General features: G+C 54.9%; 1 protein-coding gene across 8 annotated transcripts in view; it reads right to left on the reverse strand.

Annotated features, from left to right (window-relative positions):
• MACF1 (microtubule actin crosslinking factor 1) overlaps positions 1 to 23650 on the reverse strand; it is a 136492-nt gene that overhangs the window by 45904 nt on the left and 66938 nt on the right. For 5 of the 8 annotated variants that reach the window (XM_061358932.1, XM_061358935.1, XM_061358937.1 and 2 more), the window contains exons 37-57: positions 23294 to 23443; positions 22339 to 22554; positions 22103 to 22252; positions 21179 to 21412; positions 19665 to 19814; positions 19355 to 19588; positions 18571 to 18774; positions 17386 to 17907; positions 16793 to 16969; positions 15904 to 16027; positions 15451 to 15659; positions 14045 to 14362; positions 13214 to 13380; positions 11791 to 11947; positions 10885 to 11002; positions 9095 to 9157; positions 8130 to 8371; positions 7549 to 7678; positions 6604 to 6803; positions 5482 to 5977; positions 3428 to 4899 (exon numbers count right to left, since the gene is read on the reverse strand). In XM_061358932.1, coding sequence (XP_061214916.1) covers positions 3428 to 4899; positions 5482 to 5977; positions 6604 to 6803; positions 7549 to 7678; positions 8130 to 8371; positions 9095 to 9157; positions 10885 to 11002; positions 11791 to 11947; positions 13214 to 13380; positions 14045 to 14362; positions 15451 to 15659; positions 15904 to 16027; positions 16793 to 16969; positions 17386 to 17907; positions 18571 to 18774; positions 19355 to 19588; positions 19665 to 19814; positions 21179 to 21412; positions 22103 to 22252; positions 22339 to 22554; positions 23294 to 23443 — 5733 coding nt within the window. The remainder of the gene's footprint in view (positions 1 to 3427; positions 4900 to 5481; positions 5978 to 6603; positions 6804 to 7548; positions 7679 to 8129; positions 8372 to 9094; positions 9158 to 10884; positions 11003 to 11790; positions 11948 to 13213; positions 13381 to 14044; positions 14363 to 15450; positions 15660 to 15903; positions 16028 to 16792; positions 16970 to 17385; positions 17908 to 18570; positions 18775 to 19354; positions 19589 to 19664; positions 19815 to 21178; positions 21413 to 22102; positions 22253 to 22338; positions 22555 to 23293; positions 23444 to 23650) is intronic. The other 3 variants (XM_061358939.1, XM_061358938.1, XM_061358940.1) reach the window with 1 other exon arrangement.

The following is a 23650-nucleotide window of genomic DNA, read 5'->3' on the forward strand; positions in this document are numbered from 1 at the left end:
CAGCGCCTCAGCACCCTCACAGGGAAGAGCTTCTGCCTAAGAGCTCAGCTCAGTCTCCCCTCGGGCAGGTTCAAGCCATTCCCCTTGGCCTGTCCCTACAGGCCCTTGTCCAAGCCCCTCTCTCAGCACAAGCTTGATCCAAAGGACAGCATTAGTTTCTCAATCTTTGGGATGAAGGGGTGTAACCTGGTGAGTACACGACGGAGAAAACCCCTACGTGCCTCTGTGTGAACCTCTGTCCCCCATCTGTGCCTAAGGAGTCGCTTCCCTGAGGAATTCTGCTGTTTGCTAAATGGAATCAACGCAAGATGTTTGATTCGGTACCATTTCAACTGCAGCTCATTTGATTCCAGCCATTAACATTTAATATTAGCTTTGAGAAACCTGAGCCGACAGCAGAGAGGACTGAGGGGGAAGAACTGCCCCAGCCTGGAAGCTCCTACCAGGTGCCTGTCACTGATGCTGAAGAGCCCAACTCGGATGCGTGATGCTCATGGAGACACAGCGCAGATTCTTCCTTTTATACAAAAAGATGCTCCTCAAAGAGGCAGTGCCTTGGGTTAAACTCCGGATGCAGAGCAGGAGTTAAAGATGAGGTTTCCTTTCCTCTGCCAGCTTAACACAAGCTGAACCCGTGCTCTTTCTTCTGCAGTGTAGCTCTATCTGAAGCAATCCATCAGGATATCCATATAAGCACAGACTCCAAACCACAGAAATGCCTTTCAGCTGCACTTGATCTCACCATAAAACTAGAAGCTAAGCAGGAGACCCCTTCAAGTCCCTTCCAGACAGGTTTCTTACAATCCTCCAATAGCGTGGTGCTCCAAACCGGTCCCTACCTAGGCCAGTCTGTGTCCCCCCCATCACCATCCTGGCTTCTGATGGCTGCGGGAGCCGGTATGGGCTCAGCCCCTCGGTGCAGCCATCCCCATCTCCGCATCCGCTCGCTGAGCCGAAACACCTCCTGCAAACAAAGCTTCCCCCATCCCAGCAAGATCCCACAGCTGCTTCCCAGAAACCCGGCCAGGAAGAGCATTTACAGCAGGAGAGGGCTCATCCCTGCCATAGCCAGGATTAGTGCCTCTGTGGCCTGGGAATGGGGCTGGACGGGAGAGAGGAAATGCACGGGTGGCAGTTCTCCAAAAGCTAAGGGTCTGTTGGAGGTTGTGGCCTTTTGGGGCAAGTTTGAGGGGTGTTTGCAGGACAAATCTATGGGGAGTTTCGAGTATAAACTGCTCCAGGTGTCATCTGTTCACAGCCTCCATCAGAGCTTCAATAGATCTTCCTTATTAAAATCTGGACACAATGAGCCCAGAAGTGCCCACCTTTGTCAGGGCTGCATTGGCAACTTGCCGGGAGGCCTGGGGCCATGCCTGATTTGCATCTCATTTACACAGATGTTCATTAAAATTAATGCCTTAAGACATAATATCTGCCTCCATTTGAGCCTTCAGGACAGACCGACCGCAACGGCGCCTGGAGAGCCCCGGCCACCCTATCCTGCTCCCCATGCTCAGCTGCATCGTCCCCACACTGCTGTGGGAGCACTTCCCGACCCAGGAGCTGCCTCTGCTCCCCCCGGACACGCTCTCCTGCATCTTGGTTGGGATCCAAGACAGGACACAGTTGTGATATTGTCTTAGGAGCTGAGAAATAAAAGCCCCCTGAGGTCCCCGCTTCCCCCAGCACCCAAGCCAAGCTTCTCCAGCACTCTCCCTCCTGCACGTCTGGAGCACAGCTGGTCCCTTCCCCGTGCAGATGAGTATCTGGGGTTGCATTTCCCCTTGGAGAGAACCGGTAAGGTGAGGCTTTGCAAAGATGCGCTCTGCAGCACCTCGGGATCTGTGCAGCAATGCCTGCTCTGGGGATGAACCGTGCAGGGGAGGGATGATGCTGCACAACCACCATTGCTCCATCCCCCTTCTTGCTTCTCCCCCCTTTTTATTCTCAGCCATTGCACAGTAGAACCCCACCATCGCTGCTGCAGCTGATGGGTTTCCACCAACACAGACCTCAGCTACACCATGGGGACAATGAATGACTCCTGCTAAAGACACATCACCTCCCAGAGCACCCCTGGTTCATGCAGCCCAGGCCACCATCGTCTTAAAGGGTCACAGAGCTTGAGACACGTCAAGGTCACTGAGATACAGACCATTTACAAGCACTACGATGGGTTAAGCTGTGCCTGCCAACCCCAACCAAGCAATCTGAACCAATGCTAGGTTTTCTCATTGTTTTTAATAAGAGCTGCTCAAGGGAATAATCCCTTGTTCTGTAGGAAAGTTTCACTGGTTTTAAGGAAAATAAACCACTCTTGGGATATATTTTGGGATATACTCCAAGAGACTCCTCTGTGGTGTTTACTGATGAAGTTAAATCCTCCCAACCAATACAATCTCAATGCAAAACACTGCCCAACACAAGAGTTAACAGCAAAACCACCAGAGGAGCTTCAGTTTGCCCCATAAGTAACACTTCCAAACGATTTTTCGGAGAGACAACCCCCAAAACAGGAATACTTTGTCCAGGTGAAGGTTTCACAGAGCTATTAAGAGGTGGAACAGGATCAGTTAGCCATGAAATGAGGAGTAAATGGCTGTAAAACCACCCCCTCTTCCCACCCCTTCCATTAACACCAGGAACACAGCAGCCAGATGTACATCAGCCCAATCAGCAGCTACCAAGCACACCAGTAATGGAAATGTCACAGCAAGAGAGCTTCTGAGCAGTATTAATATAATCAACATAGTGTAACAGCAGGACCCAACACCGTAATACTGTGTGAAAGAACAGCAAACACACCAACTCTTCCCTCTCAGCATTTCAGGCAAGCCTTGATGGTCTCCATCAGCTCTTTGCTGGGCACATGAACTGTCCACACCAAAACCTGGCTTTGGTTTTATTTCCTGGGTGTACCCCCTTGTCCCACAGTTTATCTATGGCTTTACTTGTACCCAAGGACCCCAAAACGGATGCAATACGTGGCCTAGATGAGGTGAACAAGCAGCAGGAAAGGTGGGCCAGCTAGAAAGACCTGCAGGATGATCTGGAGTACTCAAATGACACCAACTTACAGTTAAGATAGACTCAAAACCAACCCTCCCTCCCCCAAAACCTAAATGCCAACCACCTCTCCAAGCCCACGAGGTACTGGCACACCAACATTACACATGTCAAAGAGAACAGGGAAAAGGTTTTTTCCTCCCAAGAGCAAATCCATTCTGCACCTTTTAACCACAATCCACTCTAGCAGCTCATCTTCCATCCTCCAGAGCAAGGCTATTTTCCTACACCAAAACTGCTGACAGGACAGCAACGAACAGCAAAGCTGTGACAGCTCTAAGACCAGAGGTCCTCCACCACAACACTAGAGACCTTCCAACACCAAACACCACTGAAGAAACACCATGGCATAAAGACTTACCTTGAAGTCTGCCAGCTGCTGGTTGATGGTTTCCACCTCTGTTCCCACCACCCACTGCAACGCCTCGTTGTCCTCTGCTGCGGTTGTCATGTGGGTCAGCTCCTTCAGCCTGCTGTAGAAGTCCTCGACACGAGACAGCGTCGTTTCTACCTGCTCCTGGCGGTTCTTGCCTCTCTCTGTCAGTTTGCTGCACTGTTTATTCAGTGTCTCCAGCTCACGTTTCAGTCCTAATAAATCTGGGCTCCCTTCGTCCTCCAGCATCTTCTTACATTCGCTTTCAGAAGCTTCAATGTCACACTTCAGCCCATGGAGCTTGCCCAGGAACGTGCGAACGTCCTCTGCTTGGGACTGGAGGCTGTCAGAGTCTCTCCCGATGGGGCCCATGCTATCCAGCTCATCATCAAGATCCGCCAGCTGGGAGAACATCTCCCTGACCCGGTTACTGAACTGACCGATCCCTTCAAGCTTGTTCTCCATAAGTGCACAGCAGTCATTGACTTTCTGCTTCACAGCTTGGAAGTCCTGCTGAGCCACCTCAGCTTGGCTTAGGAGCTGGGAACAGTCAGACCCATCTGGGGCATCTTCTACCAGACCTTGAGTGAGGTTTCTCAGATAATCCACTTGTGGCTCCAGGGCCTGCAGCACCTCCTGCTGTGCCCTGAGCTTCTCCAAATTCTTGTTGCTGCAGGCCTGTGGCCCCAGTGCATCGTAGATCTCCAGCTGGTGCTTCGCCCCTTCCAGCTTCTTCTCAATGTTCTTGAAGCTCTCTTGAAACTCCTTGAGCCTCTGTGACATTTCTTCAATGGAGCCAGTCTTGGCTTGCAGCTCTTCTGTGATGGCATCCATCTTGTGATTGATGCCAGCCTTCTCATCCCGAATGTCATCCTCATCGGTTTGAGAAGCATCAATGAGGATGTCGGCAGCGCTGTTGAGCATCTCCAGCAAGGAGCGCCGCTTCTCCACGTCGCTCAGCATAGCCTTTGATCTCAGAAGGGTTGCCTCCAGCTGCACTGGATCCAGAGTTACTTCCAGCTCCATCACCTTTGCCTTGCAGTCCTCCACCCAAGGCAGGAGGTCCTCTGCGTGCCGTTGGTACTTCTGAGCTTTCTGCAAACAGTCCTTGAGCTTAGAGTGCCTGTGGGCAGCCTGCTTGCTGAGCTCTTCCCAGTGCGTTTTGAGGCTGACCAACTGGTTTTGCAGAGTGGTCTTCTCCTCCCCAGGTTGGACAGAAAGCAGCAAAGATTCTCCCTCGGCTACAATCATCTCATAGGAACCACTGTGTTGGTTGAGGTTCTTCTGGAACTCTTCTTGCTCCTGAATTTGGCTCTGTAGCCTCTCCAGTTTAGCAGAAATGGGTTGGCTCTGAGCTTGCTGGCACAGTTTGTCATCGAGCCAGGTCCTGAGTTCATCAAACATATGCTGGAACTGCTGGGAACTGGCAAAGGCAGTCTGCAGTCGGTTCATCCGGTCGGCTGAAACGGGAATGACATTAGAACGCGACAATTAAGCTGAAATCAAATAAGCAAAGTGCAATTACTTAAAATCAGCTCAGATGCACCAACTGTGTTTTGATTAACAGGAAGGAGCTTTCCATTGCATCACTGGCCTTTTTGCTCACTGATTCATAAATTTCCTTAATAGTAAGAGGCAACGATAACACAGGAGCCTCAAGTTCCCCTGGCCAGTCCCTAAATGCAACCTCTTAGAAACCAGAAGAGGCATCCCAAGCTCAGAGGGTGGCCACTGGTTCTTCTCCATGCCCCATTCTGAATTTAGGAACTGGTTTTTTCCACCCCAAGGACAGCACATGGCACACTGCTGCGATGTGCTTGAAGAGCCACATCAGTGGGACTAAACTCGCTCCCCAGGCTCAGGTATGTCTGCAGTGTGAACTCTCCTGTGCTTAGATCCACATAAAACACCCAGGAAACACCCTAAAAGCCAATGAATCTGTTTGCTTTTAGAAAGCCAGCAACAGGAGAGCCCTTAGGCAAAAAGCAGGGGTGGAGTCTGACATCCCCACATATCTTAACAACGTCTCAGCTCCATCTCACCTGCCAGGTCTTCCAGCCCTTTGAGAGGCAGCGCCACTGTCTCCAGACGTTTCCGTAGCTCATCTTTGAGATACTGCTCCCCGATGAGGACAGAGAGGTCATCACAGAGGGTCTGAGCCTCCGTGATCTCCTCTTCCAGCTGCTCCAGGTCCGAGCGGATCTCACTGGTTTCCTCCAGCTGCTGTTTCACGGCATCGGGCTGGGTGCTGATGGCAGACTGGCTGCTCAGGCGCTGCCCAACTGCCTTCACCTTCTCCGACAGGCCCTGGAGGAGCTCCTGGTACTGGGTGCTCTTCACTATGGCTTGGTCAATTTGGCTGGAGCGGGAGTTGAGGCGTTCCGTTAGCTCAGACCATTTCTGATTAACCCCTTGGAGCTCTTCCCGCACCTGGTTAGCGGATGGAGAAACATCTCCAGGGCCAGTCAAGATGCTCTGAGCTGCCTGGTTGAGCTGCTCATGCTGTTGTCTGCGGGCTTCAAATTCCTTCAGCATAAACTGGAATAGAAATAACATACAAATGTTTGCACAAACCTGACAGTTCTGTGTACACACAGACAAAACAAAGCAGACCTCCAGGGGCTTTATCCACCCCATGGAACAAGCCCTGGGCTGGGTAGGCCAGATTTCCTGTGACCTTCCAACTTAAAAAGCTGGGAGGGTCCATGACTTCTGTACTTTGTTCGCTCTTATTTGTTCTGCTGCTGTGTAATGTTAACACAAACCAGCCAGATGAGAAGGAAATCAGATGATGTCAACCGGGGCATTTCGTTTTCTGATGCAGCCAGTTACATGTTAGGATTGGGAAGCAAGAGGCTGGGAAAGGGCAGGCTTGCCAGGTGAAGGGGCAGCATTAGCGAGTCCTGCTGAGCATCAGCACAGGTCTTGTTTAAAGCAATTTCATTCTCCAAGAGGGGGCCAAGTGATTCACTGATGAGTCAATGCAGTGCGGGGAAGGGAGCTTGAGCACGGCTCCCTTTCGAGTTACTCATGACAGGGTTTGGAGGAGCCCTGAGGTCTCCGAGCACTCACTGAGACATCTCCAAGTGCAATCTTCCACCTCATGTACGGGATGAGACACCCTCGCCTCTTGACCTGAACACACAGCGGAGCTCCCAGCTCACCTGGACCTGCTGCTTCTGCGCGTTCAGCATGTTCGGGTCGATGGAGAGGGGTCCCAGCACGCTCATCATCAGCTCCTTCTCCAGCAGCCAAGGCCGCAGCTGGGCTTCAGCAGCCTGGAAGCTGGCCAGCTGGTTCACCGACTCCTCCAGCTTCTGCTGCCGTGCTGCCGTCGCCTGGCTGGCTCTTTCCCACCTGCAATCTGAAGCACGGGCTCTGTTGGTGCTGATCGTGCCCACCCCTCCATCAGGAAGGGGTTTTAACCTCCCCATGGCTTCCACAACAGGAAACCTCCTCAGCTTGTCAGTAAAGCTAAATGGCTCCACTCATTCTCCATCTAAGAAGCTGTTTCTAATGGCTACATAGTCATAGCTCATAGGAAAGGAGGATTTCTGCACTTGGGTCACTACTGCCATGAGCTGGTCTGGCCTTGGGTGCCACCAAGCACCCCTGGCTCAGTGCATGAGGATATCAGGCCTCACACAGCACATTCAGATCTCCTGGACAGAGAAATCCATAAACAGGTTCCTGCTATTTCAAAGAAGAGAATCTATGGGGTCCTTTTTAAATAGTCTTGTTTGGTCAACATTTAACTACCCAGGACAGCCTTAGTAATGCCTGGAATTTTATATCAAGCCATGAAGCATTTAATCAAAATAATCAACTCGTGTTGCTAATGGTTTTTTTTCCCCTCCCTTTCTTTAAGCAGTAATTTAAAGAGGCAAGGCTTTAAAATCCACATCCATCATAGAGATCTCATTAATCAGGACAGGGCTCGTCTCAGGAGCACCTTGTACACCAGACAGCTTGGAGAGAAGTTTGCTATTTACTGCATTTTAATTGGAAGTGACTCTGCTCTGCTGTGACTTTGGAAGCCCCTCCAATCCCAACCCCCTTATACGTGATGCTTCAAGACAGGAGCCTCACCAAGTGCTCCAGGCACTTACTCAGGTCTTCCTGCATCTTCTTCCAGTTCACTGCTTCTGGAGAATCTGGGTATTTCTCCAGCAAGCCACAAAGTGCTTCCTTCACCTTCTGGATCTTCCCTGAATTCTGTTCCAGTTCAGCCAGAAATGCCTGGAAAACAATCATTGGAACTTCTTCAGATGTAGGGCAAAAGACTGAAATCACCGAGTAGGAATGAAGCAGCGGCTACAAGCTGGAGTTGGGCAATTTCTGCTCTTTGCTCTTTAATGAAATCATTTCATTTTATTAGCAATATCATGAGCTAACTTGGCTCCAAGAGCAAGGAAAGGCTGGGAATTGCTTTCCAGGAGAAGCTGGAGTGACCCAGCAACAAGGGCTATAGATAAACTCCTTTCCCCTGAGCCCAGTGCCTGAGAGCAGCAGGTCTAGAAGCAAAGAGGTCGAGCACAGCACGTTGGCTCATGAACCATGACCTGCGTGTGATCCCTTCTGTGGAAAGCCTTGCTTTCAGCTCCTAGTCCTGCTGCAATAAAGCCCATCGCTGAGATCCTTTGGGAGGAAACGCTCTGATCCCCATTTTGTGCTCTGGAAGAGATGTTACCTTGTTGTGCTCAGCTTGGGCTCTCATTGTCTCTGTCTTGGTGGGCGAGGAGGAGGCGTCCAGCTCCGACAACATTCGCTCCTTCGACTCCAGCCACTTCAGCAAGGAGCTGGCCTCCTCCTGCACCTCTTGCATCTTCTCCAGCATAGCCGAGAGCTGCTGCTGGCGCTCCTGCAGCGCCGCGCCGAGGCCCTGGTACTGCTGGCTCACGTCAGACACATCGCACTGGATCTCAGTCAGATCTGTCGCCAAAAAGCAGCCCGAGGTGAGGACACTGCTCACGCTGCCTGCCTTCACCTGGGCTCTCAGCAACTGATCTAGCCCTGGCAGCCACAGCCAGCCAAGCGTGAGGAGGAAGAGGCTGTGCTGCTGTCCATCCTCCTGCAGAGCAGTGTCACATCATCCTCCCCTCTCGTGCCCAAGGGGCCCTTCCAGCCACACCATGGCCACACGCTGACAGTGTGCAAACAAAGCAAATGCCTTCGTGTGGGTGAGATGGTGCAGGCTGAGTCCCCCCCATCAAGGTCACTGCTGGTACAAGGTTAAAGGATTTGACACCGAAATATAAAGCTGTTTTAATGCACCTATTACCTCGCTGAACTGATGCACTAACAGCAGATAACGGGCAATAATTAAAACTGCTCTTCAAACTGAAGGGTTGGAAGCCATTATAATCCCTTAGAACCAATAAATTTAACTGCAGGCCTTAAAACCACCTCCCATTTATCAGCTCTTAACACCACCTATGGGGTGTCAGGGTGCCCTCACTCCCCAAAGCTGCCCCTCGGCATCCTTCAGCCTCACTTACATCCTCCAGCATGGCTGGGAATGCCACCAGCTCGTTTCACTGGGGATGGGATGCTGATGGTGCCACAGTGGGGTTTATACCCTCATGGATGGAAATGCACAGACAAATGGACAAGGACGGTGAGGTGGCCTTGGCACAGCAGGGACAGCGAGCTCACCTTTGCATGTGTGGTATCCGTTCACGCTGCCGAGCGACCCTCCCGGAGCGGGCAGCGCCGCACCTGAGCACAGGGGACGGAGACAGACAGAGGGACAAGACAGACGCGTTAGGAATGCAGACAGCAAGCGATGAATGGCCTTCCAATGACACGGACTACACCGGCCACCAAGCACAGACACAGCATCCCCACCCGCCCGGTGCCACTGAGCCCACAGTTCCCTTTGGAATGGGTTTATTCCTCCTCCTCCCCACACACCTGCATCCCTCGCTGCCCTGGAGCTGCTCCTGACTCACTGGACCAGAAGCAGAATCATAGACTCATAGAATGGTTTGGGTTGGAAAGGACCTTAAGATCATCAAGTTCCAACCCCCTGCCATGGGCAGGGACACCTGGCTCTAAACCGTATCACCCAAGGCCTCGTCCAACCTGGCCTTGAACACTGCCAGGGATGGAGCATTCACAACCTCCCTGGGCAACCCATTCCAGTGCCTCACCACCCTAACAGGAAAGGATTTCCTCCTTATATCCAATATAAACTCCCTCTATTTAAGTTTTAACCCATTACCCCTTGTCCTATCAGTACAGTTCCTAATGAAGAGTCCATCCCCAGCATCCCTATAGCCCCCTTCAGATACTTGGAAGCTGCTCTGAGGTCTCCATGCAGCTTCTCTTCTCCAGGCTGCACAGCCCCAACTTTCTCAGCCGATCTTTATATGGGAGGTGCTCCAGCCCCTGAGCATTCTCGTGGCCCTCCTCTGGAGCTGGGCACCTCTCCCAGCATCACCCATGGTGGATGTGGCTCTTGTCATACTGGGGACCGCTGGGCACCTCCCCAAGCCTGGAAAGCTGCTAGCCTAAGCATGACTTTATAATATCAAGTGAAGTGCTGAGTGCCTTCTCTGAAGAGATTCACTCCCCTGAAGAGCATAACTCCCCCACGTTCTCTTTTCCTGATGGGATGAAACGATTTAAACCCGCCTCAGTGCACAGACTTGCTCTCTTTGCCAAGAGGCTCCACTCCTTGGACACCAGATAGCACAGCTACATTCACAACCAAAGTGGGACTCATCAGAGACATTGTAGGGCAAGCTTCTCTCTTTCTAACCACATATCTTAAAGCTTTCATAGAGGCAAGGGGGCTGCAGCTTTGGTCACGCCTCGTGGGGTGACCACCCCTCTTCTCTTGGAGGTTTCCCACTGAACTGCTCCTCAGGTTAACCCTAATGAACACATCTGGACCGTGCACTCCCATAAATGCCCATCCATGACGAGAGCTCAGGGACTCGTTCTCACAAGCTGGAAGACATCTTTCAGTTGGTTTCCAAACAACCCAGACATAATCTCATTGCTTCGCAGACTTGAAGCCAGCAAGGAGACAAGTGAATTATGTCTGAATATCAGTCTTAAGTTTCATCCAGATATGAAACCCAAAGGCTGGAGTTTGGTTGAAACACTCCAGCCCTCAGGAGCCTGAAGGACATCAAACGGGAAAGCAGGAGCTGCCTCCATGAGCTCCCATGCTCTATGCAAGCAGCAATCCCTGTCCCCATGCTGGGATCACATTCAGTCATTCAGTGCTTGCCATGCTCCAGCAAATCAAGCCAAGTGTGTGGGCTCCGAGTGCTTGGCTGATGCCTCAGAGCATCACGAGAGCTGGACCACCACGGGCCCTCTGCAGTTTGTTAGAAGGGGGAAATAACCCCATTGTTTGCTTGAGGTGGGCTCGGTGTGAGAGCAAAAGGAGCACTGAGGAAGGAGGCATCCTCAGGAGAGCGGCTGCGACTCACCTGCCTTAGGGGGGGCATCGGGGGCCGTTATCTCCACAATGAGGTTCTCCAGGAGGGTCCCTCTGCGGCCGATCTCCTCCACCTGAGCCCCCTTCCCCTTCCACTCCTCCAGCAGATCCTGCTCAAGAACAAAGGACGGGATTGGGGATGTCACTTGCGTGGCTGCAGCCCTCCCTTCCTCACCCATCACCTCTGCAGTGACTCGGTGGCACCGGGACACAGCACCCATGGAACCGGAGCCCAGTGAGCAGACTGCACTGGGGAAGTGGGTGTCTTCCCGTTTATTTTAGTCAGGGGAACTCAAGGAGTGCAAAGCTCTTCCCGAACTATCGGGTCTGCTGAAGGAAACCCCTCTTCTCCCTCCTACTGGTTTGGGACCTCCCTCCTCCTCTGTGCACAACCCAGCCTCGCTGCATCCAGTCCTGGCAGAGCCCGGGGGTGCCGGAGCCCGATGCGCCGTGGGGAGCCCGGTGACGTGCCGAGGGGTGCGAGGGTTGGGGGTGACTCAGCAGACGCTGCTCTGCCTCTGAGTCAAACCCTTGGCACATCCTGATCTAAAGCATCGCGGAGCGGGGGCTCGGATGACAGGACACCTTCCATTGTCTAGCAAGGGGAAAACACGCAGGGAAAATGACTGGGCTTGGGTCTCCCACTCCCAAATCCCACCTAGAGGAGGCAGGGGAGGAAAGGAAATCAGGCAGTGCTGAACAGGACCTTCCCACTGCTCTGCTCCCTGCAAACCAGGGACCACTGGATGCACACACACCCCAGAGGCTGCAGCTCAGCAGCAAGTACAGGGGAGCCCAGGATTCCTGTGACCATAAAACACCTCTCAGCACTCTGCTTCCTGGGATCGATTCCACCTTCCCAGCATTTCCCACTCTGGTTCCACCTCCCTCTGCCCACCTGGATCTGCTGCCGGCGCTGATGCAGCTCCTGGGTGCCCAGGGAGGTCTCAGCGGGCGGCATTTTGCCTTCACTCTCCCTCAGCCACTTCCTCATGGCCCCAACCAGCTTCCGAAACTCATCCAGTTGCTCCTGGCAGGACGACGCATCCTTTTCTCTGGGAGTGAAAAGGTTTTGGAGAGTCAGAGCTCGTGCTTTGCCTTGCAATTACCCGTGCTTGAATGCGGCAGTTGTGCCTTTAGGAGCCCTTTATTACTATCAGTAGTAGATGCTGCTCTGGAGCAGCATAGGCAGCACCAACCAAAGCGGGGTGCCCGCCAGCCTGCCCCTCACCACTGCTGGACCCCTCAAGCCGCGGCTGGTGGCGCTTTGGGGACCACACCAGCATCACCACGGTAGCCAACAGCGATGGACCACCAGGACCTGCGCTGGCTCTGCGCCGGGCTCTTTGTCCCACAGGAAGGGAAGCTTTTGGGAAGACAGAGCTCATTCATGCCTGTGGCCCCAGGCAGCTGCAGGGGGGATGCTGCCCCTCCTCCCTGGCCACAGCTCTGCTCTATTCAGCCCATCCAGCAGGAACAAGGACAGGACAGGAGCCACGGACCCCTCTGCACTCACCCACCGCAGCTGCAAGCAGCAGGCACAGTGTGGAATGACTGGGGATTGTCATGGGATTCACAGGGACAGGCCAAGGGGAATGGCTTGAACCTGCCCGAGGGGAGACTGAGCTGAGCTCTTAGGCAGAAGCTCTTCCCTGTGAGGGTGCTGAGGCGCTGGCACAGGGTGCCCAGAGAAGCTGTGGCTGCCCCATCCCTGGCAGTGCTCAAGGCCAGGTTGGACACAGGGGCTTGGAGCAAGCTGCTCCAGTGGAAGGGGTCCCTGCCCGTGGCAGGGGTTGGAGCTGGAGGAGCTTTAAGGTCCCTTCCAACCCAACCCATTCTGCGATTCTGTGATCTGCTTTTTCCCATCCCCTTCCCTGTATTCCCCAGGGAGTTTGGAGGCACACAGAGCTATGAACCCCCTGGACACAGGCAACTTGTTGCTCAAGCTGCTGTGGCCAATTCATGCCCAAGCTGCTGCTAAAGCTCCTCCTTATCCCTGCTTTAGCAGAGCTCTGTCACCTCCAGAGAGGAGAGCACGCCTGGGGCAGGCTCCCGATCCCGCGCCAGCCCCCATCTCCCCTCTGGCAGGATGCTCCAGGCTGGAGCTGCAGCCCACACGCCGGGAAGCGCAGGAACGCGGCTCCTACAGCACCAGGAATGTTTCACAACGCCCCCAGGCAAGGCTTTTTATAAAGCGTCAGCTGGAGCGAGCTGAGCTGCGAGGGGGAGGCAGGAAGGCTCCGCTCCTGCCCCCCTCTGGAAAGAGCATCTCCCCTCTCCAAGGGGTCTTGCCCCAAGGGGTGCTGGGTCCCCGCACTCACCTCTCCTCTGCCACCTTCTGCAGCTGCACAAAGTCTTTCTTCAGGCTCTGCAGCCTCTCCTGCTGCTGGGAAGCGCCAGGGGCGAAGCCGCAGGAGCCCAGCTCCGCAGCCAGGGTCTCCAGGACAGCCAGGTCCTCCTGGTGCTGCCTCAGCTCCGAGTTCAGCTCCTGCCGAAAGCAAAGGGCGATGCTGACTGCGCCCCAGACCAGGGCAGAGGGGATGAACCAGACAGCCCCGGGTCCTGCCCTCTGTGGGCATCACCCCAAGGTGCACCAGAGCCACGTGGGCACAGCTTACGGCAAATACAGGGTAAATCCCACCTTTCCCAGTGCTGGGGCAAGGCCATGCAGTGAAGGGGATGAGGGGACCCTACAAAACCAAATCCCACACACAAGTGTCTGGTTTTATGTCAGCTTAGAGCATTTCTGAGGCTGTGGCCAACCCACCCCCCCACAGCAGAGAACTCATCAGAAGCCCAAGGGAGGAGTCCCATGAAGCCATGACCAGCCACCATGACCCACAGCATCTCTGAGGGCTTTGTCACATCCTACGTACTGCCAGCATGGGTGTTCTGCTCTATTAACCCCATGGAGGCTTCAACTGGGAAAACCTTGCTGGATCTGGACTGGCCTCTGCAAGCCTGGCTAGAGATCCCCTCTGAAAACCAGCCTGGCTCCAAGGAACCACCACTCTCTCCCTGCTGGAAACAGCCTCAGCCACCCCAGACATGCTCCCTTTCCCAGGCAAATGGAAATGGATCCTGCTGGATGGGGAGAGAATCACAGCAAAACAGCCCTGACACAGAGGGAGCCTCCTCCCCACGGATCTCACCTGGATGTGCTGGAAGAAGCGAGCGATGTCCCGGTCCGGCTGATTCCCAGATGCCAGCATCCTTGCCCTGCTCTCGGTGAACTGCTGCAGCTTCTCCGAGAGCTGCTCGTACTGCTCCACCTTGGGCAGGAGCCCCTTCAGGGCATCCTCCCTGTCCCGCTGCTGCTGGCACAGCCTCCCAAAGTGCTCCGTCACCTCCGCCAGCTTGTCCTGCAGGGCCGAGGCCGTGGGGCTGTCTGCTGCCTCCGTGAACCGTGTCACCATCTCCCGGGTGGCTTCCAGGCAGCTCTTCTGCCGGGCGATGTCCTGCTTCAGCTTCTGCGGGAAGCACACAGAAGGGATGGATGGGGGATTAGAAGGCTCTTGGGCAAAACCCATGTGAAGAGGCCGGGCTGTCCTTGGGAACATCAGCCAGGGGTGGGTGGGAATTGTTTCCTATCTGTTGTCCTTTCCTTTGTGATCTCCCCAGCCTGCTTTGCCTTCCCCCAGTGCATGATTAGGACAAGAGGAAATGGCCTCAAGCTGCACCAGGGGAGGTTTAGGTTGGATATTAGGAACAATTCCTTCCCCAGAGGTTGCTCAGGCACTGAACAGGCTGCCCAGGGCAGTGCTGGAGTCACCATGCCTGGAAGTGTTCACAAACCAGGTAGATGAGGCCCTCAGTGCCATGGGTTAGTGGTGGCATTGGCAATGCTGGGATAATGGCTGGACTGGATGATCTTAAAGGTCTTTTCCAACCTCATTGATAATGATTCTATGTGACATCCAAGCCCTACTTGTTAGCAAAGAAGAGATTTTCAACAGGTCTGTGTCCTAGCTTAAAGAAATTCACTAAAGATTCTGCTCACATCTCTTTTTAGGGGTTGTTTTTGGTGCTTTCAGAATATTGGAGCACATGCAGGGTTCAGGTCCTGCAGCATGGGGAACCTGCAGGGTTCAGGTCCTGCAGCATGGAGAACCTGCAGGGTTCAGGTCCTGCAGCACGGGGAACCTGCAGGGTTCAGGTCCTGCAGCACGGGGAACCTGCAGGGTTCAGGTCCTGCAGCATGGAGAACCTGCAGGGTTCAGGTCCTGCAGCAGGGGGAACCTGCAGGGTCCAGGTCCTGCAGCACGGGGAACCTGCAGGGTTCAGGTCCTGCAGCACGGGGAACCTGCAGGGTTCAGGTCCTGCAGCACGGGGAACCTGCAGGGTTCAGGTCCTGCAGCAGGGGGAACCCGCAGGGTTCAGGTCCTGCAGCACGGGGAACCCGCAGGGCTCAGGTCCTGCAGCACGGGGAACCTGCAGGGTTCAGGTCCTGCAGCACGGGGAACCCGCAGGGTTCAGGTCCTGCAGCACGGGGAACCTGCAGGGTTCAGGTCCTGCAGACAGGCACGTTTGAGGTCAGGAGCCCAGGGCCCATCCTTACCGCGTTCGTGGCAAGCGAGTCCTGGATGGATGCAGAGGAGAGCGCAGCCGGCTGCTCCCTCTCCAGGCTCTTCTCAATCTCAGCCACCGACTGCAGGAGGCTCTCCAGGCTCTCCTGGACGCTCTGGGACTGGGCAATGGATTTCTGCAGCAGGTCTGAGCGCTCGGCCATCTGCTGGGAGAGGCTCTGGAAGCGGCTCACGATGGCATCTGTGGAGGTCGGTGCAAAGGGCTCAGCAAGAAGCAAAGATCCCCCCTTGGGATGCCCTGACGATGGATTCCCATCCCCAAACTCAGCAGCAAGACAGGGATCCAACACAAAACTGGATCACAGTGCTCCCCATGGGCAAACACAAGCCCTCAAGATGCTTTGCTGGGAGCCTTTGCCTCACCTCCTCCCAAAAGTGGGAAATCTCATCTTCCCTCCCTGTTTGGTGGTGGCTTTGCTCTGTACCTGTTGTTTCCTGGATGTGCCCATGGTCCGGAGCCGGCTCCCCTTGTACTTCCAGCAGGGACTGAGCTGCTTTCTGGAGCTTCTCCACTGGCACCTGATGCTCAGCGAGGTCTCCCTGCAACTGCTGCTTTGACACAAGATGAGGCAGAATCAGTGGTGGGTCACACATAAGAGCTCTTCACCCATGGGGAGCTCAGGGCTCCACAGAACCCTGCTGAGGGACCTTGTTCAATCACGAGCTCCTTAGGAAAAATAACACAGGTTGGAAGGCGCAACCCCACGCTGCATGGAAGGTGCAACCCCACGCTGCATGGAAGGTGCAACCCCACGCTGCAGGGAAGGTGCAACCCCACGCTGCATGGAAGGTCCAACCCCACGCTGCAGGGAAGGTGCAACCCCACGCTGCATGGAAGGTCCAACCCCACGCTGCATGGAAGGTTCAACCCCACGCTGCATGGAAGGTGCAACCCCACACTGCATGGAAGGTCCAACCCCACGCTGCATGGAAGGTCCAACCCCACGCTGCATGGAAGGTCCAACCCCACGCTGCATGGAAGGTGCAACCCCATGCTGCATGGAAGGTCCAACCCCACGCTGCAGGGAAGGTCCAACCCCACGCTGCATGGAAGGTGCAACCCCACGCTGCATGGAAGGTCCAACCCCACACTGCATGGAAGGTCCAACCCCACGCTGCATGGAAGGTCCAACCCCACACTGCAGGCAGAGCTGGGTCAGAGGGTCTGGGCTGTCTCAGTTCTCAGCCATCCTCACTGGTGGTGAATGTCCCCCCATCTCCCACTGGGGTGTCCCCATGGGCAGTCTGTGGCTGCAGCAGCCACATCCCCACACAGTCTCTGCTGCTCCCCAGGATCACCCATGGATCCCGTACCTTGGCACTGGAGAGCTGCTTCTGCAGAAGGGCCGGATCCGAAGAAACCGTCTCCGAGAGCAGTTTCCCAATGGCAGCTTCACTCTCCTGCAGCCATGTCCTGAGGGACTCTGCCACCTCCTGGAACTGCTGGTAGTGATCCAGCAAGGTGCTGAGGTGGGAACCGAGCTTGGTGCACTGCGAAGGAGCAAAGAGACATAAGGAGAGGATGCAAACAAAGCACGGAGCCACCTGGGCACCGCTGGAAAACGCACAGAAGTCATCAAGACAGAAAAACCACTAAAAACCCCAATCTTGCCCTATGTGCTATAGGAATCACAGGAGCCCACGGCAACCAAAAGGTGTTACCCCTGCCCAAGCCCTGAAGAAGAGAATCCTTGTCCTACCATCTACATAAGTGCTACAGATTGGCAGGGGAGTGGAACTAGGTGATCTTTAAGGTCCCTTCCAACCCAAACTATCCTGTGGTTCTCTAAGTCCATCCAGACACTGAACATTTCAATGTCCCTTTGCCTTCCCTGTGTGTTCTACACGCACAGGAGGAAAACAGCACCCAGGGTTCAACTCCCAGCCTCCCACAGCCCTTCCCATACCCTGGAGTGCAGTGTGGTGTATCGCCGCGTCGCATCCTCCAGCTTGCTCCTGACCACGCTCCCGGACATCAGCGCCTGGGAGCCGGCATCCCCAGCAGCTCCCTCCGCATCCAGCACCTTCTGCCCCGACATGGTAACGAAGCGCAGGTCCCCTTTGTGCGAGATGACATCCTCGGAGAAGCTGCCCTGCCACTGGAGCAGCCTCCGGAGCGCTGCGGGGTCGCTGCCCATCTTGGCCATCCCCTCCAGATCCTGCTCCGCTTGCTCCAGCCAGGCCTCGAACTCGCCGTGATCCCGCAGGAACTTGTGCAGCTCATCCCGCAGGACCTGCACTTGCTTCAGCCGCGCTTCCGACTGCGCCAGGGAAGCCCCGTACTGGTGCTTGAGCTCTGACAGGCGGCCCTGGAGCCCGGCCCGTTCCTCCCCGGTCAGGCTGTGGCCGTGCTTGTCCAGGAACGCCTGCGCTGACTGCGTGGCCAGGATGACATCCTGCTGCTGGGACAGCAGCTCCTGGTGCTGGGCCTGAAAGATGCCGTGAGCAAAGGTGATGCTTGGGACTGTAGTGAGAGGAGAAGGGGTGGTGGGTTTAAACTGCAACAGGGGAAGCTCAGGTTGGATATAAGGAAGAAGTTCTTTACTGTGAGGATGCTGAGGCACTGGCACAGGGTGCCCAGAGACGTGATAAATGCTCCATCCCTGGCAGTGTTCAAGGCCAGGCTGGATGGGGCTTGGAGCAACCTGGTCTAGTGTGAGGCATCCCTGCCCATGGCAGAGGGCTGGAACTGGATGATCTTAAGGTCTTTTCCATCCAGTCTGTGATTCTACGACTGAGGGTCCCTGCCCCGCAGCACCCAGTGTACCTCACTTCCCCCAGCACTGGTGAGGTGGGGAACACTGCAAAGGCTGGGATAAGAACAGGAGCTCTGCCCACAGAACCCCTGGTCTGACCATGATGAGCACTTTCTCATTACCCTGATGGCACCGTGCCACAGCACCCACCACCAACCCATAGGGGATGTCCTCCAGGAAGCCAGCAGCGACTCCCCAAGCTTCCCACATGGAAAATCCCCCTGAACACAGGCTTTCAAGGCCAGCCGCATCTAACATCCAATGCTGCTCCCAGCTGCATCAGCAGGCTCAGTGCAGGGGGCAGAAAGCTTTGGAGGAAGCAGGTGTTGTCCTGACCTTCAGCCTCTCGTACTGCTCATCCAGGCTCTCGGCAGCACTGTCAGCTCCCACGACGTGGCCATCAGGGACATCCCCTCGTGCCTGCTCGATGGGGTGGGGTCTGTACTCCAGGAGCCCTCCCTTCTGCTCCAGTGATGCCACCCAGTTCAGAAGGGAATGGATCTTCTTGCTGTTCTCCTCCAGCTCTTTGGCAGCTTTCACCTGAAAGCACAAAGGCACCAGATAAAGAATAACCCATTTTATGCACGTTCAGCAACCTGCTGCATGGAGGAGGGAGACAAAAATCCACAGAGGAAACACCCTGGACAGTTTTCCAGCCACAGCAAGTGCCTGAGACACTCACAGAGCTCCACAAACCTTTGTGGCTATTCTGGAAGGGAGGAAGGTGCAAAGAAGCTTTGCATAAACTCAGCATTGCACTTCTAACCCTGTTGAAGCCCACAGCCCCCACCCTGCAATGCTTCAACTCCAGAAGCGAGCATCACCTTCATCACCAGCACATGGAGGGCGCTGATGCCCAAGCTCCTATTAAAGGTCAGCCCAAAGGCAGAACCTTTTCCTCTCCCAGTTCCTGCACAACCAGCCCATCTGTGGCTGCAACTCCCAAGGCACTTCATGAGACAAATACCTGGGGGCACCTCATTTGAGGGACAGACAGGAAGGAACCACAAACCGCTTTACACTGCATCACCCAGCTGAGTGCCAGGACCCCACATGAACCTGATTGCAGCATCTGGAACCTTACTGCCCACCTTCAGGGCTACAGCTCTTTGCACGTCACCTTTTCAGTCTCCTGCTGCACTGCAGCAGTCACGGCGCTCTCCAGCTCCTTCTGGGCCATCTCCGTCCTCTCCTGCAGGGACCGGTACTGCTCCTTGGCGTGCTGGAGCTTCTCTTGCAGCGCTGCCAGCTCCCCAGGCTCCATCTTCGCCTTGTTGTCCTCCAAAAACTCCTCAGTGCTTTTGAGGATGCTGGCGAAGGAGGCGGCTCGGGTGTGCATGTTCCTCTGCAGCTCCTGTGCGGACGATGCCATCAGCTCCATGCACCCCAAGCCTCTCCTCCTCCTGCCCCCCGGCTCTTGGAGCACTGACCTTGACATGGCTCTGCCTCTGCTGCAGGGTGGACAGGTCCCCTTCGCTGGCTGCTCTCTGCTGCTCCACCAGCGCATCCTCAGCCTGGCTCAGCCAGCGGCTCAGCTCAGCCAGGCTCTGCCCCCGGGCTGCCTGCTGCTCCTGCAGTGTCTGCGGGCAGAGCAGAGGCGAGAGGGGACAGTTAGCACCAGTGCTGCACCCCGGCTCGGGCGCATCGCTGCAAGGCAAGGTGAGAGGTTACTGAAGATGGGCAGGCAGCACAGAAACCGGCTTTCCAGCTCTCCATGGGCTCCCTTCTCCAGCTCACACACTGCGGGAATGGGGCTGCGGTGCCCAGCGCCTGCTGAGCAGGAGCTGCTCCCTGCACCTCTGCCACCACTCCCGCAGGTTCCTGCTCTTTGAGAAGCCTCCAGCGTGGAGCCAACGCTCCAGGTCGTGCACTCCTCTCCTGGAGAGCCCAACCTGAGTTTCTGTGCCTTTTCCATTGAGCCTCACAAGCATTAAAACTGCAGCAGAAACTCATCTAAGAGAGGTAGCAACAACCTGAGGTCAGGCAGCACCACTGCGGAGCCCCAAACAACCCAAGTAGGCTGGGTTTGATCCTGGGGTTGGAGAGGGAGCACAGGAGAGGGAAAGTGTTTCTGTAGCTGATCCAGCTCCTCGGGTTTGCTGCCAGAGCACAACACAGAAGCACCTGTTTGAGCAATTGAGCATGATGTGACCTGAGAGTCCCTGCAACGGTCCTGCTCCCCTTTCCCAGGGGAGATAAAGGGGGGGTGTTTTGAGTTTCACTGGGCATTTCAGCAAGGTGATGTACAAACTTGTGCAAAACACTGTGCTTGTTTCTCCCAGTCCTAAGATACGCAATAGAAGCACATTGCAAGAGCCTTCTTAAGAGCTCTTCAGCTGCAAAGCGAGTTCTTCTTGGGTTAGGATGGGCGCACACTCAATCTGAAAAAGCAAAGCAAACTGGTTAATATACACACACACACTCGAGAGAGGACAGGCAAGAGTTACAGAGAGCAATTGTTAATAAAAACCACATTAATCCTGTCTTGAATAAGAGGCTCCATGCAGTGATGGGTGCCGCAGCAACGCAGCAGAGACCTCAGGAGTTGCTTTTGCAGCTGCCTGCTGCCTTGATGGATCATCCGCTGTTTCTCTGGGACAGCTATACCTCACTTGAGCAGTGGAAATAAGACATTAAACCTGCCAAACGCCTGGGGTGGCCCCTCCGCACAGGGCTTTTCAGGTGGGTTTATTCCACTCAGACTATAGCATCTCGATGGCTGCACTACCCAGACTCCATCTTTTGGGAGAAAAGCACCTTTCCACCTGGGAGTTAGGTGGTAGAAGGGAAAAGACCGTAGAGGAAGCTCGGGATGTGCAATAAGTCATAAACTGTGAGTGGCATGCACAGGAAATCCCAGACAGGAGGTGTCTCAGCGCACGTTCTTGTGGCCGGGAAGCGCTTCAGCGAGCAAACTGCAGGCAGGAAGCAGACGTCTCCCAACCTTCACCTGATCCATCTGCTCCACTTGCTGCAGGCAGACCTGCAGGACCTCCACCCGAGCCGTGACGTGCTCCGCCAGGTCCCGGAAAGCCTTCTGCAGCTCATTGAGCAGCCGCAGCAGCTGCCTGCTCTGCTGAGGGGTCAGGTCCTGTGCGTGCTCCGAGATAAGGAACTGGATGTCGAAGGCAGTGGCGTCGAGCTGAGACTTGGTGTCAGCCAAGGGCTCTTTCAGCTCCTGAATGACAAGAGAAAAGACCTGTCAAAATGACCCTATAGGCCTGGACAATCCATGGTGACCGTGGTGCCACCAGCAGCTCTCATAGCCTTTTTGGGTTCAATGCCAAGGAGCTAGCAGCAAGGAGGAGATGCTGAACTGACCACTTCGACAGTTACTGCTGGAAGGGATTCATAGACCACAGAGTGGTTTGGTTGGAAGGGACCTTAAAACTCCTCCAGCTCCAACCCCTGCCACGGGCAGGGACCCCTTCCACTGGAGCAGCTTGCTCCAAGCCCCTGTGTCCAACCTGGCCTTGATGGGGCAGCCACAGCTTCTCTGGGCAGCCTGAATAAACATGGAGGGGAGTTTGAGCTCCTTGTAAAGCCAATGGAGACTGGGCAGGTGTGATGGATGGAGCAATCAGAGCATAAGGAAGCAGCTCTTTCCTCAATAGCCAGATGGGAATCCCTCTGCCCTTACCCCACACCTATATGTGAGCATGTTCCCCAACCAACCAAAGCAGATGGTTCCTGTATTGTAGAAACAAATGACTCTGGAGCAAATACAATACTGTTGCTCCTCCTTCAACACAGGATAAGAGCAAACCCTTGGTAGGCTTCAGGAAGGAAACAGGATTAAAAGCTTCTTCTCCATGCAGAGGACAGCATCTTCATCAGACAGCAGGATTAGGGGCATTGCTATTGTTACCTTGTACTGCTGCAGGCAGCGGCTCAGGCTGTTGGCATCAGTCTCGTGGTCGTAATCACTGCCCTCCAGCGACTGTGCAGTGCTGGAGACCCAGCTCAGCAGCTCCTGGAGCTTGCCCTGGAGAGTCTCATGATGTGCCAGGATTTTAGCCTTCAAAACAGGGATATATCATGTAAAGGAGCAGAGCGTTCCCCGGGAAGGAGCGCGGGGATGCTTGGGGCCGGTGCCACCTTTACCTTTTCAGTTTCTGCTGCCCCACGCAGGTTTTGCAGCCGGGACTCCAGGACATCACTCGTGGAGCTCAGAGACTTCTGCAGGTTCTTGGCATCCTTCTCCAAAGCCTTCAGCAATTGCTCAGGGACTTCTTCAGGGGGGTTGGCCACAATCTGCTTCACGGCGTCCAGCTCCTGATTCACTGGGAAGCTGAGCTCCTGCAGCTCAGTGCCCAGGGCCTGCGGGAAGACAGGAGCGTTATGTCTGAGACAGGGTGACTTCATCTTCCCACTGCCAGAACTGAGGAAAGGTTCTGGAGACCCAGCTCCAAGCTGCATCTATCTGCTAAAGATGCATCCCCATCCTCCAGCCCTGTTCAGCTGCCAGCAATCGCCTGGGCTTTTTCCAGGCTGTAAAATTCATTTCAGTCAAGCTTAGGTTATTGCCTCTGGGCTGCATCCCTCAGAGCAGCTCCAGTGCCTAAAGGGGCTACAACAGACCTGGAAAGGGGCTTGGGACAAGGGCCTGTAGGGACAGGCCAAGGGGAATGGCTTGAACCTGCCCGAGGGGAGACTGAGCTGAGCTCTTAGGCAGAAGCTCTTCCCTGTGAGGGTGCTGAGGCGCTGGCACAGGGTGCCCAGAGAAGCTGTGGCTGCCCCATCCCTGGCAGTGCTCAAGGCCAGGTTGGACACAGGGGCTTGGAGCAAGCTGCTCCAGTGGAAGGGGTCCCTGCCTGTGGTAGGGGTTGGAGCTGGAGGAGCTTTAAGGCCCCTTCAACCCAAACCAGGCTGGGATTCTGATTGCATAAGCAGGGAGCAGGAGGTGAGACCAGACAGGGAGGGATGGGGTTTGCATAAACCCCTGTTAAACCTGAGTCTGACCTTCCTGCTGGCTTCCAAGAGCAAGAGGGAGGTGCATGAAGCTGGGGACAGGAGGGATGAGCTGTGTCCTGCATAACAGCAGCCAAACCCAGCTCACCTCTGCCTGCCGCAGCAGCTCGTGCAGAGCTGCCAAACTCTGCTCCGCCGGCTGCACCCGCTTGATCCGCATCTCGACATCTCGGAGCATGGAGAGATAGGATATCAGCTTCTCGTCGTGCTCCAGACACATCTTCTTGCTGAACATGATCTGCAGAACCAAACAGCAAAGCAAAACTTGGAATTTAGAGAGAACAAAACAAAGGATTATTCTTCTTTTTTTTTTTTCCAAAGAAAGAATCCATTAATAGCATTCCACTTGATGGATTTGCCCCTTGCTGGCCTTATCTACACGATTTACTACAGGGAAAATAAACCACGTGGCTCTTTTCCCAACATAAACGGCAAGAGATGTCTG

This window comes from Neopsephotus bourkii, unplaced genomic scaffold, assembly GCF_033783945.1.
Source record: "Neopsephotus bourkii isolate Nb327-2 ecotype Australia unplaced genomic scaffold, CSIRO-AGI_Nbou_v1 NB_959, whole genome shotgun sequence".
Lineage (NCBI taxonomy): Eukaryota > Metazoa > Chordata > Aves > Psittaciformes > Psittacidae > Neopsephotus > Neopsephotus bourkii.